The 16,464-nt window shown below is 40.0% G+C and overlaps 1 protein-coding gene across 1 annotated transcript; it reads right to left on the bottom strand.

The window, feature by feature from the left end:
- Window positions 1-66: 66 nt before the first annotated feature.
- Window positions 67-7,029, bottom strand: LOC113300092 (DEAD-box ATP-dependent RNA helicase 10-like). The gene is made up of 13 exons (XM_026549274.1): window positions 6,794-7,029; window positions 6,569-6,692; window positions 6,400-6,469; window positions 5,427-5,489; window positions 4,767-4,841; window positions 4,439-4,558; window positions 3,653-3,694; window positions 3,449-3,523; window positions 3,133-3,279; window positions 2,407-2,544; window positions 2,041-2,152; window positions 1,851-1,939; window positions 67-586 (listed from the first exon to the last, which is right to left on the bottom strand). Exons 1-13 carry the CDS (start codon window positions 6,933-6,935, stop codon window positions 410-412), a joined length of 1,374 nt encoding a protein of 457 aa, XP_026405059.1. The 5' UTR covers window positions 6,936-7,029; the 3' UTR covers window positions 67-409.
- Between the last annotated feature and the right edge of the window lie 9,435 nt (window positions 7,030-16,464).

The following is a 16,464-nucleotide window of genomic DNA, read 5'->3' as shown; positions in this document are numbered from 1 at the left end:
GAAATTGGCAAAGGATTTTGCAAAACAGAGACCCACTGATGGGATTTAAAATTGAGGCTGGAAAAAACAGAAACCTATTTCTGGGTAAGTCATATTGCAGTGTTGCAGAAAATATACACAAATTTAATGTTTCCCACACTTATAAAATATGGAATTCAAAACAAATAGCTGTTCAAGTGAGATAGGTTGCTCTCTCTAGATAAATGAAACATTAGTGCACGAACAAAACTGCATTTGCATAACTCTCAACTACAAATCTTTACATTAGGGTCAAAACGAATTTCATAAACAATGGAGGGTTCCTTTATGTTCTAGAGGAACATGAGAAAATACTATCTGATTTGGTTTTACTTTGTCTTTTTTTTTTCCATGAGAGGATCATGAGCAAATCTTTTCCTCAGTCATCCATTCATTCGTGCCTTGCCTTCTTTGATCTTCCTTCTCCTCCGCCTCGGCCTCCTCGTCCTCGTCCTCGCCCTCCTCCTCGTCCTCCTCCTCCCTTCTTGTTTGATATATATTTGTCGATTTCCTCACCGTCGTCTTCTGCCCCTCTTCTTTTGTGTCTGCCTCCGCTCTCTTTGAGTTTCTGCACATCCAATAAATTTTGGGGTTACTGAAAGCAAACAGCAGCTAAGTACAATAAGTAAACTACATAATCAAAATTCTCAAGTAGCAACAACCAATGTAATAGCCACATCTAAAATGATAAATTACATCTACTACTAGTACTAGAGTTCTTGGTGCACAATAATAGTTCGAAGAGAGGTAAAATTACAAGATAACACCCTTAGTCTATGTTGCGCCAAGAAGTTCGACAATTGTAGTGCTACACCGAGAGTCTAGCAATTGTGATAGTACCGTGACTTGCATTCTTATGATTTTAGGAAAATATTGAATTTGTATATAAAAAAGTAATAAGATATGTTCATATGCTTTTGTGGTTTTTCTTGCAGATCTCGAGGAACGTGACATTTCAACCAGAACAACAAAAAGAGGTGGAAAAGAAGAAAAAAAAAACTGACGTAAATTAAACCAATAATTACTTCCTTACTGCCTATTGGTCAGGGGCGGAGCCAGAATTTCAAGAGGGGGGGTGCCAGAGAAACAACGACAAAATAAAATAACAAGAGACAAAATTTCGTAGCACATCAAAAATTACATTGCAGCCACCTAATAGAGGTTGATAGCAGTTAAATTACTACACACAAAGTGCAAGCTCAACAGCAAGAGGTCTTGGATGGGATATATGCTTCATTTTGGTGTACAGATACAAAGATCGGAGACTTTGTGCGAGTATAACTAGTGTCACTGTCCAGGCCGCAACAAAAAATGAACATACTGTGGGTTCTTACCAAAGACGAAAAAATTCTCAAGATACTTCTAGTTTTGTCATCCGCAAAACACATGATCATTCCATCGTATAAAACTTTGAAATTCAATTAAGAATTCCAACCAAAGACATAAAATGCATCCTCACAGATCCCATAATCATGGAAATGAAATAAGTGAAATTGATAAGAAATTGAGTCAATTGACAAGAGTTAATCACATTCAGGTAGATAAACTCCATGTGGGAAAGGATATTAAGTGACATTGGATCTTGGACAGTTGGACTCCTAGGATTTTTAGGGGGTGCAAAAATCAATTGGCCGTTGATTTGGGCTTGCAAAACTAAGCCTCAGTAGAGATATTTGACATTCAAGGGTGTGCAATTGCACACCCTTGCACTACATTGCCTCCGCCCCTGCTATTGGTAATGCCAGCCTTCAAGCATTGACAAATATGACAGCACACGAGGAACACCAATACAACTCCATTAACTTAAAATAACATAGTTTAAGAAGTTCTACCGTGACGGATATTCTTCTGGCTTCTGTGACACGCTCCAGCAAGAGCAGTACTTCCTCTTCTTGAGCAGGAAATTCTGGAAGCTTTTTGCCTGAAACATCCAGAGGAGGGTTAGATAGTCAATATTAGCTGCTTCTCTGGCACGCTTTTTTATTTTATTTTGTCCCAAGCAGATTCGAAAATGTTTCTTACCAATGAGCTTCTCTATTTGAATATACCACTCCAGTTCATATTGGTTGACTAGAGAGATTGCAACCCCAGATCTTCCAGCACGTGCAGTTCTACCCACTCGGTGAATGTAATCCTGTTTACGAATTCATTTTTTAAGGATTAGCTGAATAGCAACTTGTTGAGTAATTGGCTTTGTATTACTATGAGAATATCTTGGTGAAACTTGGTGAAAATACAAAAGATGGCTGTTGGTACTGAGAATTTGTAAATGCATTTGCAATTTTCTGCTCGGCATTGTTAATGTGATTCGCCAGCAATAAATACAATTTGCACAGCGAAAATCCCACATTCCAATTAAAAGATTTTAATATCTTAAAGAAAACTAACCTTGGAGTTGGTAGGTATATCGTAGTTTATAACCATGTCCACAGAGGGAATGTCAAGACCTCGACTTGCAACATCAGTACACAAAAGAATATTACATTCTCCTGCCTTAAACTTGTTCAAGGCTCCAAGTCTCTTGGCCTGTAGGATGAATTCCAAAAAGCAAGTTGAGTCATGGGTTCTTTAACCACACATAAGATTATCTGATTATTCATACATGTCAGACCAACATGGGTTTGGATACTGTCGCAAACTGTGAAGGTAAATTGAACCATTCAAAAGTATTATAGTTATTGTGATTACTTCAATTTTTCTGTTGTTTTATTAATATCATTTTGAGCACAACTTAATTGCAAAACCAACAAGGAAAAGTAAAATTATGTGGATTTTTTAGTTAATCTGGTGATGATTTGCATGTTCGTACTGTTGTCTTTTTTCTCTCCCTGGTGGTCACCCCTCTAGTTCATATAGTTTGCAGGGTTTTTTTCTAATGTGTTTCGCCAGGGTGAAGGAAAGCCCCTGAAACTGATTTTACAATTCCTAAGCAGCCAGTTGAAAAGAAACAAGAGAGCAGAACAAGGGGAAAGTAAGGAATATTTAGCAGAAATCGACTTGATTTTGATACTTCCATATTTATTTTTAAGCATACTTCCACATATAATCGAAGCTAGATTTTATCACAAAGTACACATTCGATGGTAGAAGTATGAGAAGAAACAAAAAGTGTACCTGACTCATTTGACCACTAATAGGGATGGCCCTTAAACCAAGATTTCGCAGAAGCAAAGCTAGAAGACGAGTTGCCTCGCATGTGCGAGTAAAAACCATTGACGTGCTTCCAGACATCTCGCTCAGAATAAATACAAGGTAGCAATCCTGTCACAAGGTGACATATAAATAAGACTCATCGTGCTATTGTAAAATTATTTGTCATATATTAAACATAACTACCCATAGGTAGAGTTGATTCATGAACCTCATTTAACGAATGTCACCAAAACATGTGGGTAACAAACACACCATATAAAGGGAACTAAGTAAAAACCTTGTACTTCGCAGGAACAAAGCGATATTGCTGCTTTAGCGTATCAACAGTCGAATATTTAGATGCTGCCTCAATCTGAAATGATCAGAAACAAATTATTTCAAACAGAAGTCGTGCAAAACAAAACACCATCCACGCGGACTTCGACATTCCATTTAAGATGCATGGAAAACAAAATACAAAAAAACTATTTTTCAAACATACCTTCACGGGATTCCTCAGACATGCACGTTGGAGCTTTTTTACCTGCTCAATGGTAATAATTTTTAGATCAGACAAACTCTTAATCAAATCAGCCGGCAACATATATCAGCAAACACAAAGTGCACACGATCAGAATCTAGAGTCTACTAAATAAGACACAATTTCAACTTTCTGTATCCTAAACCTAAGAACATTCCCCCAAACAGTCAAAACTATAGATAGAAATTATCTAAAGGATCCTTTTATCGCTTTTAATCTAGCACGACAACAAGAAATTCAAGGCAAACTACTAGACAGAAATGCAGCCCCTTAACATGACACGTCAAAGAGGTGGAACCACAAGCTTACTAAATGGTGATTCAGGTACGGAACAATGGCAAAACATTTTTCTGTCTAGGATGCAACAAAGACTTCCAACTCTGCAACACTCCACGAAATGTTTTTGCTTAGTTGAGTGTGATTCAATTCTACCTTTGTTGTATGAGACATAGAATTTAAGAGAAAAGCACTTTTCGCTTTAATTCTTGAAAATGAAGATGAAATCCCAATTCAAATTCTAAATAAGAGAACTTACGGAAACTTAGATTTGTGGTAGACTTCCAGCTTCTACCTAAGCAAAATTCTTTTTTAATGACTTTCTAACATAGGCAAGATAGGATGTAAGGAATCAAATTTCTGTTGCTTCCTCGAGGGAAAATCATGAAGGCCAGATTGGAATATTGATACATGCCCCCTTCCCCTTGGCTAAAAAGGGAAATCATGAAACAAAAACAATCTCAAGTTCACCTTTTTGGTCATAGTAGCAGAAAATAAATATGTTCTACGCTCCCGAGGAATAGCCTTCAAAATATCATCGATTGTTTTCTCAAAGTCCTCATTCAGCAACCTATCCGCCTCATCCAGGACCTGTTGAAAACACAAACCACATTACTAACAGACGTTTGGAGAAATTGGGTCAAGCAATGACAGCAAAGAGGCACATACAAAAATCATAAAAAAGAAGACCACATATCCAATTAAGGCCCTTTACTTTTTATTGAAAATAGAAAGACACGGAGTAGGTAGCTACGTGATTAGTAACAAAAGAATATGAGAGAGAGAGAGGAGGATATACCAAGTACTTTAAAGTGCGGAGACTAAAACCCTTTGTATTTGACAGATGATCTACAAGACGCCCAGGCGTTCCCACCTTCGAAAAACAATAACGAATCTGATTAAAAGCAATTGATACATAAACATGGAAGTACACTTCTACCACACATATTTTTCGGGAGTCGATAATAAATTGCCAAAGAGCGATCAACCTAAAACTGAGTCTTACTGGGAAATTTTAGTTATGCATAAACTACAAATTACTATATGATATAGATAATTTCAAAATTTCAAAGAATTTGCCAATTTATGGCAAAATAAATGTGCAACTTCAGATCTTTGATAGAAGAGTACACGTAAAGTAAATCATAGTAGCAACAGTTTAGCATATTGAGTATGAAAGCAAAGAACAATTCAGATGTACACATATACATCATGATAGGAAAATTTCGACCAACAAGAGACCTGGTGGGCAAGAATGCAGTAAGTTGTCAGGGCAAACGTTGCTAATAAAGGTTTTTTGAAGGAAAAAAAGGCAAAAAGCCACTTACAAGAAAATCAATATCAACAGTCCACAGTTTCATGAACCAGTATCCACATCGCAGAATTACCAATGATCATCTTTTCTACGTTAATGGAACTAAATATTATAAATAAGTTTTGCTTAGAAGTCAGAACTTACAATTATGTGTGGCCTCTTTGCAAGGTTAATTGACTGTTGCATAATGTCGACCCCTCCAACAAGCTGCAAAATGATTTCCAGAGGAAGTTAATAAAGCCACCGCCTCCTCTATTCTATGTACTTAATATGAAACAAGGAGTGTGTTAGATAGTAACAAAGTTATATCCAGTAAAAAGAAAAAGAGAGTAAACAAGTCGAGGAATTTGAGCATGACCAAGTTCCTTCTTTCTGAGCCACTCCTAACTGTTTTTTTTCTTTCTAATTTCTAGTTTTCAAGTAAATTTCCTACTTGTTGACAAGTAGAAGAAGCGCTTAGCAGATTTGGTGTATAATATCGAAACCCGATGAACAACTAATTCCATCCAGGAAGTTAAACCCCAAGAAAATTTTACTGTGAACTTGATTTATGGGAAAAAGAGGAACATCATGTGCATTAACATTGTCAAGGGTACAAACAAAGCATAACTTCAGTGATACGACTTATAGCAAAGAGAATCAGATATTCCGGTTCCTTGTCAAACGTTGCTTCCAAGTTACCTCAACGTTGCGTACTAAGGAGTACAAGCTCCAGCAATCAAGGGCGAAGATCCAAGAAAAGAAAACTCAAGAAGCACAAACAAGTAAACAACGTCTGATGAGTAATTTTGTTAGTATGATGTAGCTTTCAAGACAAGGGTTTCTCATTCACATAGACAAATGCTTGTACCAGAAAAGGAGAACTGCATGTTTGTGTTTGACGACAAACATCAGTCGGCTGAACAATTGACTTAACCAACTGTTGCTGGGATAATTTTATTTGCATACACCATGGAAGTACCATGACAAAATCTAAATTGATATAGACATATAGTAAAAATAACCAACTTTCTTGCCGAATAAAATCTCCATCTGACAAAATTCATGAGTTGAGATATTTGAACGTAAGATTCCATAGTTGAAAATGACACGTAAAGTCTTAAACAAAAACACTTACCACTGCACACTTAACGCCTACACCAGATCCCAAAGCTTCAAACTGTTCAGCAATCTGAATTGCTAGCTCACTAAAGTAGTCCAAAAAAAACAAAGTTACAAGAAAAACAATAAACAAAACCTAGTTATCATATACAATCCAGATAACCAATAAACATCAGAAATTTTACCGTGTTGGCGACAGCACACAAGCAAAGAATGCTTGAGGAGCCTCTATTAGGGCATTTAGAATAGGAAGTGCAAACGCTCCAGTTTTTCCAGAACCAGTTTGTGCAAGCCCAATCAAATCCTTCCCTGATAATGCCAACAAATTAGTCATATTAAACCCCGAAAACCATAATTTTAAAATTTATAAAAGAAATCAATTGTGTATACGTAAACCCTAAATTTTATACCTTCAAGAGCATGAGGGATAGCTTCAGCTTGAATTTTGGACGGGTTTTTCCAACCTAGAGTATCACAAGCTTCAGCTAGTTGTTCACATAAACCTAAATCCTTAAACGTTTTCATTTCTTCATCTTCTCCTTCTGGTGCCATATTGAAAGTCAATCTCAATGCTGAGAGAGGAAGAGAGTAGCAGACAGTGGAGACGACCAATGAGAATTTTTGCTGCCGAAAAGGTTTAGCTGGGGCTTATTAGTTATTAAGGTTGCGATGTGGGGATGGAGTCTTAAGTCGGTCACTTAAGGTGGGCGGGTGGAATATGTAGCCCCACCGGATCCGGTAGGGGTGGAACTTGGCTTGTGTCAACCCACCCAGCTCGCCCAACGTTAGGCGGGCATGGACAATGTGCTTTTAAATTTTGAGCAAGTTTGGATACAAGTATGTTAAGTCCGAGTTAAATTTGGACGAGCATGGAAAATTATTTTGTAATTAAACATTAACCTACGTAACCTGAAAAACTATAATGTAATTATCTCTAACCCGAATAATTATACATAAACTATTTTTATAATTGGTATAATTATCCATTAAAAGTAATTTTAACTATCATCTTCAAATATAATCTATATCTATGTCACTAGTAATTTCAGTGTGAAAAAAATTATGTTATTATAAATAATTTTAAGCTATTTGGAAATTTAAGATAAATACAATTGAATCTTATCATTACTTTGATTTACAAGGTCGAAACTTCTACATTTTATAATTTCTATTAGAAAAAAACAACCTAGAAGCTTGGCAGACTTGGGCAACATCTCCATAAGTTGCACGGGCTCGACGACAATCTGGACATAACATTTCTAGCTTGGGTCTGGCTCGGCCAATCCCTCTAACCCGACCAACCGACCAACTAACCAACCCAAGTCAACCCAAGTCCTACCCCTAGATCTAGTGCACTACAAGACGGATTTTTGAGTTTTGCATACGTGTTTAATCGAACAACCAATAGATTTGCATCTAGCGGATGGGATAAAGGGTGGATCCAATAAAATATTTTTTTTAATTAGGTCGCAAAGTTGAATAAGTCGTAAAGTTTGGTTGGAACAAAATTGCATAATGACTTTTAGAACCTTTTGTTGTTAAAATCAATAAATGAACTTCTGTTTTTGGTTGCGGAACATTCTAAAAGAAGTTACTTTCCGATTTAACTAGTTTGAAAAACCATAAGTTAGTTCGGGAATAAAATTTCAGGATGCCTTTTAAAATCACAAAATTTCTTTCTGTGAAGAAAATATTTCTACTTATAACTTCTAGTTTAAATATCTCAACACGCTATTAATATTCTAAATTGAAGCAAATTGACTTAAATCAATTATAGTTGACCTCATATCTTCCAAAAGTCTCACGAATACCCTTAAACATGAGTGCAAGTGTCCAACGGTTTTTAAAACATCACCTCATCAAATCTAACATCCATTGGATTTTAACGATTGCACCACGTCCACTTCGTCAATACGTTAGTCAAACACCAACTTGCGAAAAGTCACCTACAAAAATGAAAGGGTACCAGCACCATCAACTCTTTTGTTTTAACCTAAGACAATCCTTACATGATCTTAATCAAGATTCCAATCTACAAGGATGAATAATGCACTACTTGCAATTATTTTAATTATATATCATTAAATAAACAAATATAATGTGGAATTAAAGTAAAGTAAGACACGATAAAATTTGTCAACCAGGAAAACTGCAAGGACAAAAAAAAACTCGGGATCTCTTTCAGTTTGAACGCATCCCGAATTATGTCTAATGGATTTAATTCATTAGACATAACGCACCATCCAAGTTACCATGTTTCAGTCGTGTCCTTGCGCCTACAACTCTAGGATCCCACACACATGAAATCCCTGGTTGATGTCCTTTATAGGCTTAGGAGTTGCTCGGTAGTCCTTATTGATTTCCTTTTATATGTTAGTTTGTGTGACAGAAATCTCCCTCAAACTTAGAATAGTTCTAATCTATTATTCAATTAGGTTTTATGTTTTCCACAACTTACAGAGATACCTAATTGAATGTACCTCACATGAAAAATCAACCTTGGAACTAGCATTTGGTGAATTCTTGTGGAATTTCACATAATGCGAGAAAACGCCTAGTACGTTCTATTTAATCTTGATTTCGATCAACTAGTTATCGATATACGATCTTAGATTGAAGTTTTATTGAATCTTGGTTTTGCTTAATGATTCTTGGACGACCTTATAGCTGAAGAAAAAAATCTTAGAATATAAAAGAATTATTATGATGATCAAATTAAAGATTATATGAAACAAAACTATCAAGATGATAGTTTAACTTGTACTTCACTATCCTCGAGTGAAGTCTTTCAAAATCTCATCCTTAATCTAATCACAGGGACCTTCGGGTTGGAAAATGACCTCTTATGCAACTAATACAAAGTGTATAGAGAATAAAGTTCCAAGACATCCCCTATTTATAGCGAATGATCAATGCTAGGTTGCTTCAGATTGAAGTAAATAATTTCTTAGAATTCGAACAATATCAGTGTTGCTCAAATAAGTTTTTCCTTATATACAACACTAGTTTGTTTCCTTAGTTACAACTTAACTTGGATTAAGAGTCTTTCTTAAGTTTAGAAACATGTAGAACTGAGTGCCAAGGATTTTCTGTTTAAAATCAATTAAACTCCTTTGTAAGGTTCATATCTTTCAAGATATGGATTAACTAGATTGAGTCAAACAGAACTACTATATTCGGATACTAAAGAGTACTACCAAATGATATCTTGTCGATCTAAATATGACTAGCAATAACAAGTCTATAAAAAAATAAACTAGATTTAATCGGATTCCAGCCGATCAAGTTTGTGCACGAAAAAAATTACACAGATACAAAACCAATAAGAAAAATCCTCTTGTCTTCAAATCTTCAATAGTTTTATGTACCTGCATAATAACAAACTTGATTCGGAATTATGATCGATCACGCACAGAACGGAGTCTGTTAACAATGGATGATCACAAGTCAACGTCAGATCTAAAGACATATCTAAATTACCGCTAATCTCTTGATCTAGTTTGAGTGACCCTATGTCATAAGAGAAGGCTCTCAAGAATAATTAAACTAGGTGCAATCAGGAGTTAACAAACCGTTAGTCAATCAAATCAATAATTGAAAACTAAAATAATAATACAATTTTAGTTTCAATGGTACTAGTAGACGCTTCTTGATCTCAAAGAAGTCTTTAAACTAGAGGACGTAAGAGATTTCACCTAATTAGGTTACTCTCCTCTCCCAGATAGTATTACGAGAATACTATTAGTCTGCTACAACAATGACTACGAAACAAAGTGTCTGCGTCGGGATAAGTTTGTAAGAAGAACAAACTTTACTATTTATAGACCAATGTAGTTTGGACACCAAGGAATTTCCATAACCGAAAATATTCTTGATATACGCAATAAAACACTTAAATTTGGTTTTGTTTAATTCCAACCAATATCCAATTGTATAGCCGAAATCTCTGGGGACAACTCAATATTAGCTATCACTTAACTAATATATCTTTCCAGAGATATGTTTTGCTTGCTGGTAAAATAAAGCACATAACTTCGAAAATCTCAAAAAGATTCTCTACTATTTTCGTTTGGGATCTTACCTTGAGTATCGAGGAATATCTTTGAACAATTAAGAAATAAGATTTCAGCACATGTTCAAATTACTCATTATGTCGACATCTTGAACTTTCCTATTTTGCAAACCCAATTTCCAAATCACACAATCCCCAAAGTGTACGTGACTTAGAGAAATCGGTTTTTCCTATTGGGACCGGTTCTACCATGAGTCCTAAAACAAGTTAGGATCGGTTCTATCTTGACTCCCAATATAGGTAGGAATCGGTTTTACCTTGACTCCCAACATAACCTAGAATCGGTTCTACCTTGATTCCATATATAGGTTAGGATCGGTCCAACCTTAAGATATTCAATAAAAACCGGACCTTCAATCCTCTTGGTTTTCTTTTAACTACGAAACAAGTTTGTACGTCTACTTCCTTAAACTCATGTAATTAAACCTAGTTTTCTAGGAATGAAATCAAACCTATGTTCACTACTGTTGATGGTGGTTTTTAGCTTAGGGGTAAAATCGTAAAACCGTACATCTGACATGACGTCACTATGACCACTAGCGCATTTATTGAATCAATCAGCATGCCTACGTAAGAATTACCAGGGTACCTTTTTTTATATACATGTGTCATGTTCCACGACAGAACCCTTAGTATTGACTGACATTATCTTCGTATATACCAAACCCTAATTCTCACACCACCGTGCCAATGGAAAACCATGCCAGCCACATCTCCGCGCCAAGGCATGCCAACCATGTCAGCCGCACCACCGTGCTAATGGCAAACCATGCCATCCACGTCACCGCGCCAAGGCATGCCAACCATGCCAGCCGCACCACCGTGTCAATGGAAAACCATGCCAGCCACGTCTCCACGCCAAGGCATGCCAACCATGCCAGCCGCACCACTGTGCCAATGGCAAACCATGTCATCCACGTCTCCGCGCCAAGGCATGCCAACCACGCCACCGTGCCAATGCCAAACTATGTCAGCCGCGCCTCCATGCCAAAGCCACGCCGGCCCTATTACATGCCGCTGGCTGCCAAAACGAAGGGTTGCAACAATCAACGGCCACCCTTCCATCTAAGATGCAGATCTTAGCCGTCTAAGGTCGCCAGCTAACTCGCAGTAACCTTTGGCCCAACGCCAAGCCCTAACTTTGGCCTCGCCCAAACTAATGCCAAACCCTAGTTTTTGGTCGCGCCTAACTATGCCAAAATCCTAGCTTGGTCACGCCTAAACCGTGCCAGCGCCATGCCGGCCACGCCTTCATGTCGCTGGCTTCCAAAACGAAGGGTTGCAACGATTAACGACCACCATTCCATCTGAGATGCAGATCTTAGCCGTCTAAGGTCGCCAGCCAACGCGTGGTAACCTTTGGCCCAACGCCAATCCCTAATTTTGGACGCGTCCAAACTATGCCAAAACCCTAGTTTTTGGCCGCGCCTAACTATACCAAAATCCTAGCTTGGACACGCCTAAACCGTGCCAAAGCCATGTCAGCCACGACTTCATGTCGCTGGCTACCAAAACGAAGGCTTGCAACGATCAACGACCACCCTTCCATCTAAGACGCAGATCTTAGCCGTCCAAGTCCTCCACCGAAATAAAAGACTTGTGGAGACCTTTTTGCCTCGACGCCAAATTATTTGGCTTGTGCCGCCAAAATCTAACATTGGCCATGCCGCCATCCCTCTTGAATTCTTCCTAGTTTTTACTGTCGGGATTTTTTCACCACCCAAACGAGCTCAAAACCTAAATATTCCCCCGCGGAGAGATAGAGAATTCTTTTTCGATGGAAATGGAGGGGCGGATCGTCAAAATCCGAGTCCGTACGTGAATTCTACGACAATTCTAGTAAAGGGCGCTAATTAGGATTTCGGTATGTCAAACCCTAATTTAGACACAGCCGCACACTTCCAGCGGCTCCCTTCCGACTCCCTTGCAAGCCGCACACTGCCAGAAGCTCCACTTCACACCAAAGCCATGTCGGTCATGCAACCATGTCGCTGGCTTCCAAACGAAGGGTTGCAACAACCAACGACTACCCTTCCTCCTGAAATACAAATCTCATCCATGCAAACTTGCCACCAAACGATTTTTGGCAATTCCTACGACGCCTATCATTTGGTCACGGCACCAACCTGGCTACGACGCTTATCCTTTGGTCGCGACACCAACATGGCTACGACGCTTATCCTTTGGTCACGGCACCAACCTGGCTGCGAAGCCTATCCTTTGGTCACATCACCATCCTGGCTACGACGCCTATCCTTTGGTCACGAAACCAACTTGGATACTAACGCCAAATCCTTTGGCCACGCCTAAACCGCGCCAAGGCATGCCGACCATGCCACATGTTCCAATGGCATGCCGTGCTAGCCACCATGCCGCGCCTAAACCATGCCAGCCCTTCCTTCACGACGTTGGCTGCCAAAACGAAGGGTTGCAACAATCGACGACCACCTTTCCATATAAGATGCGGATCTTAGCCGTCCAAGGTTACCAGCTAACGCATGACAACCTTTGGCCCGACGCCAAGCCCTAATTTAGCCGCGCTCAAACAATACCAAAATCCTAGTTTTTGGCCGCGCCTAAACAATGCCAAAATCCTAGTTTGGCCATGCCTAACCATGTCGACGATGCTTTCATGCCACTGGCTACCAAACGAAGGGTTGCAATAATCAATGACTACCCTTCCTCTCAAGATGCAAAATCTCGACCGTTGAAGGTCACCACCGAGCCGGCAAGTCTCTCAAGCTCAACTTGCCAAACAGCAGCAACATGCTACATGTTTTCCACGAAAACACTCGAGACATAAACACATGTCAAAAACTGGGGGATGCTCATTGTGGTATTGGTTTGGCGGTTTACAGCGTGCGGCGTACACTACGCCCGTTACAAAACAGTGTCATAAGGATGAGGCGGTTAGTAAATACATGGAGTAATGGTGAAACGCTTTCCTTCATTATGGAACATCAATTCCAGGCGTTACCGGTTACCACCTCCTCCCATTTACTCACATGTTTCCATTTCTTACGAGACTAGAGTACGTTTCACTTCGACTTGTATAAATAGGTCTTACCTATTTCCACCGAACAACAAGTTCTGGTCAGGAGCATACAACACTCAGAAACCACCTGCTAGCTTTCCCATCTGTTAGCTTTCACTTTCTGATACAAGTCAAACAACTACTCTTCCAAAATCAATTATTCTGGTCTCAACACTCTCTTCGCTTCCCTCCCCAAAACCAACCCTTCTCCTTCACTTTGTGATCGAAGCAATTCTGAAACGGTCATTTCTTGGTTTATGCCGGATTTGTACAGATTGATCTCTCGAATCTAAAGTACTCCCTTGCAGTACATTGTTTAGGGTTTAGACTCGTTTCTCACCCACTCACGCGAAATTACCGAAATCAGCAGAAACCGTTTTCACCCTCAAACAATTGGCGACCATAGTAGGAGATTGGTCTTTCGGTTGCAATGTCAATTTTCAATCCCGATCTCATACTTCGACCCAGACGTCAGGACGGTAGAGGCAAACGATCCGCTCAGGGATCGACGACTCAGCTACCAGACGGCCCGATACGATCCGCTCAGGGATCGACGACTCATTTAACAGACAACCCGATTACCAATCATGACATAGCAAGGGGCGACTGCGGACTTCCCGGAGGTTAAAAGCAAACGATCCGCCCAGGGATCGACGACTCGATTATCAAATGACTCAGGGACGACTGGGGACTTTCCACAATCGCTGCTTCTCACAAAACTCGGTCTTGCACCTGACCCATTTCTCGTTAGCAGATCCAAAAAACGGAGTAAGTCTTGCTAGACAAAATACATGGTATACTACTTCAAATCTTCACAGAGATGATAAAAAACGATAGCCATATTGTTCCCATATTTCATTTCATGCTTTCTACTGTCGCACAACATTCACAATTCCATGGCTTTCCTGGGATACTTATATTACTTATAGTCATAACCAAAACAACATTATTCTAAAATAATTCATTCCAAAAGAACAATCCAAAAACCTCATAGATAACAGCTATCTATCAATTCAAATTAAACCATAAACCAGGCGCTTTGGTTGCCTTTCAAAAAGAAAAACAGTCACCTACCCGTACGTGCCTACTTTGCATAATAATGACTACCCGTCACTATTCATGAGGTAGCCGACGTTATTACGGTGATATTCGAAGAGGAATTGTTTATGATGAAGTATTTCTACAAGTTTATGAAAGGCATACCCATGGCTAGGATTTACACCAGTTCAGAAGAAAAATATTTTTACAGATTTATGGAAGGCATACCTATGGCTAGGGTTTGCACCAACACAAGAAAACAAGAGAACAATTTGAAAGAGAAACACTGGAGTACACAGCTGGAATATGCTTGCCCACTTTATTTATACCACGCTATTACTAACACTAGGACGTGATAACAAAGATACGAGATAAAAAGGAGATCCAACCCCTTTCATAAGCATAACACTTTTGGAATTTGAATAAGGAAAGGATTTCCTGTTTGAGCTGCGTATGGAAAGAGGCAACTGGGCCCGCAAGAACAAGTCTGCGCCACGCCAAGCCAGCGTCGTGCCAAGCCAACAGTCTGCGCCATGCCCAGCCAACAGTCTGCACCATACCAAATCCAATCCAGCGTCCACGCCAAGCCAGCGCCCGTTCCAAGCCGATCCAGCTAACAACTTGCATCTTTCCAGCGCCAGCAGCTTGCATCCTTCCGGCGCCAGCAGCTTGCATCTTTCCGACGCAAGCAGCTTGCATCCTTCCAGCGCTAACATCTTGCACCCTTCCAGCGCCATCTTCTCCGCTCCACAACCATCCAAAGCAGCGACAGCCTCACCATTCGAAACATCGCCATGGTTCCAGCACTCCGTGATCAAAACCGTGCCATCTATGCACGATACACCTACGATCACCAGAACCAGAGCCGCTTCCACCACCCCAACGTTTCTTCAAGTATGACAGCTCCAACCGTCACCAGAGACGCTGCTACTCCATCATCAGGGCAAGATACTGGAAGAGCCAGAAGAAGCCGACCTCCTTTTACCACTGTTGATTTGATGAAAAGACGAAAGGTTCTCGTAAGGCTCAGACAGACGTGTTTATAACTCAGGAAGAGATACTTATTTCCTCAAGATACTGACGGAGCGGCCACCATAAGAGTCACGTCAACCCAAGAGGGAGCTGACAAAGAATACTTTTAACATCCGGCGCAGGCACTTCAGCAGGACGTGTGTTTATAGATGAAGAGGCTCGTGTTTCCTTGAACGGCCAATAGAAGGGAATCATCAATCCAATTTCATCACACGTAAAGATCAGGAACGACTTCTCCAAAATAGAGGCAAAGGAAATCAGCAACCCTCCTGAGTTCACAGAGACCCTCTTCCCGTCCGGAGCTGCACGATTTCTGGGGACTTCACCCACAAAGTCGTGCAGTCTATGATGAAACAGTTATGTGAGATTTTATATTTCTCCAAGGCGTAGTGTCAAGACATATTTGCATCCCTCAACCGCACTGCATCAGGAAAGCAGGTGTTTCCAGCCAGGGAAGCCGTTTCCAAACCCCAACCTCTCCTGGAAAGCACGATCGATAGATTGAACTGGGGACTCCTAACCTCTGTTCACTTGAGGGATGTCGAGTTTGACAGAACGTGGTCTCCGGCTTCAACATGGTAACCGTCAATGCTCTGAGAGTTGCAAGGCGCCGTTTCAACGTTCTCTCCAGAAGTGGCTCCGCTTAAACGTTCTCCAGCAGCGGCTCCGTTTCAACGCTCGCTTCAACAGCCGCTCCGCTTCAACGTTCTCCAGCAGCGGCTCCGCTTCAACATTCGCTTCAACAGCCGCTCTGCTTCAACGTTCGCTCCAGCAGCCACTCCGCTTCAGCGTTCTCTCTATAAGATGCTTCAGGATCCGAAGCCGAAGCTTCAGCACTTGGCTCCTTGAGTTTCAACGTTCTCTCCAAGATTCGAAGCCGCTTCAAGGCCACTCCTTCCTGCAAA

This window comes from Papaver somniferum, chromosome 1, assembly GCF_003573695.1.
Source record: "Papaver somniferum cultivar HN1 chromosome 1, ASM357369v1, whole genome shotgun sequence".
Classification (NCBI taxonomy): Eukaryota; Viridiplantae; Streptophyta; class Magnoliopsida; order Ranunculales; family Papaveraceae; genus Papaver; species Papaver somniferum.
Note: the sequence above shows the minus strand (reverse complement) of the source record. Positions and strands in the feature narration are given on the sequence as shown.

Excerpts from the sequence above, each read along its gene's own strand:
- LOC113300092 (XM_026549274.1), bottom strand. The coding sequence starts at position 6,935 with ATGGCACCAGAAGGAGAAGATGAAGAAATGAAAACGTTTAAGGATTTA. Across the intron at positions 4,842-5,426 it reads CAAAGAGGCCACACATAATT|GTGGGAACGCCTGGGCGTCT; the intron begins GTAAGTTCTGAC and ends TGTTTTTCGAAG. Across the intron at positions 2,545-3,132 it reads TTAGTGGTCAAATGAGTCAG|GCCAAGAGACTTGGAGCCTT; the intron begins GTACACTTTTTG and ends TTCATCCTACAG.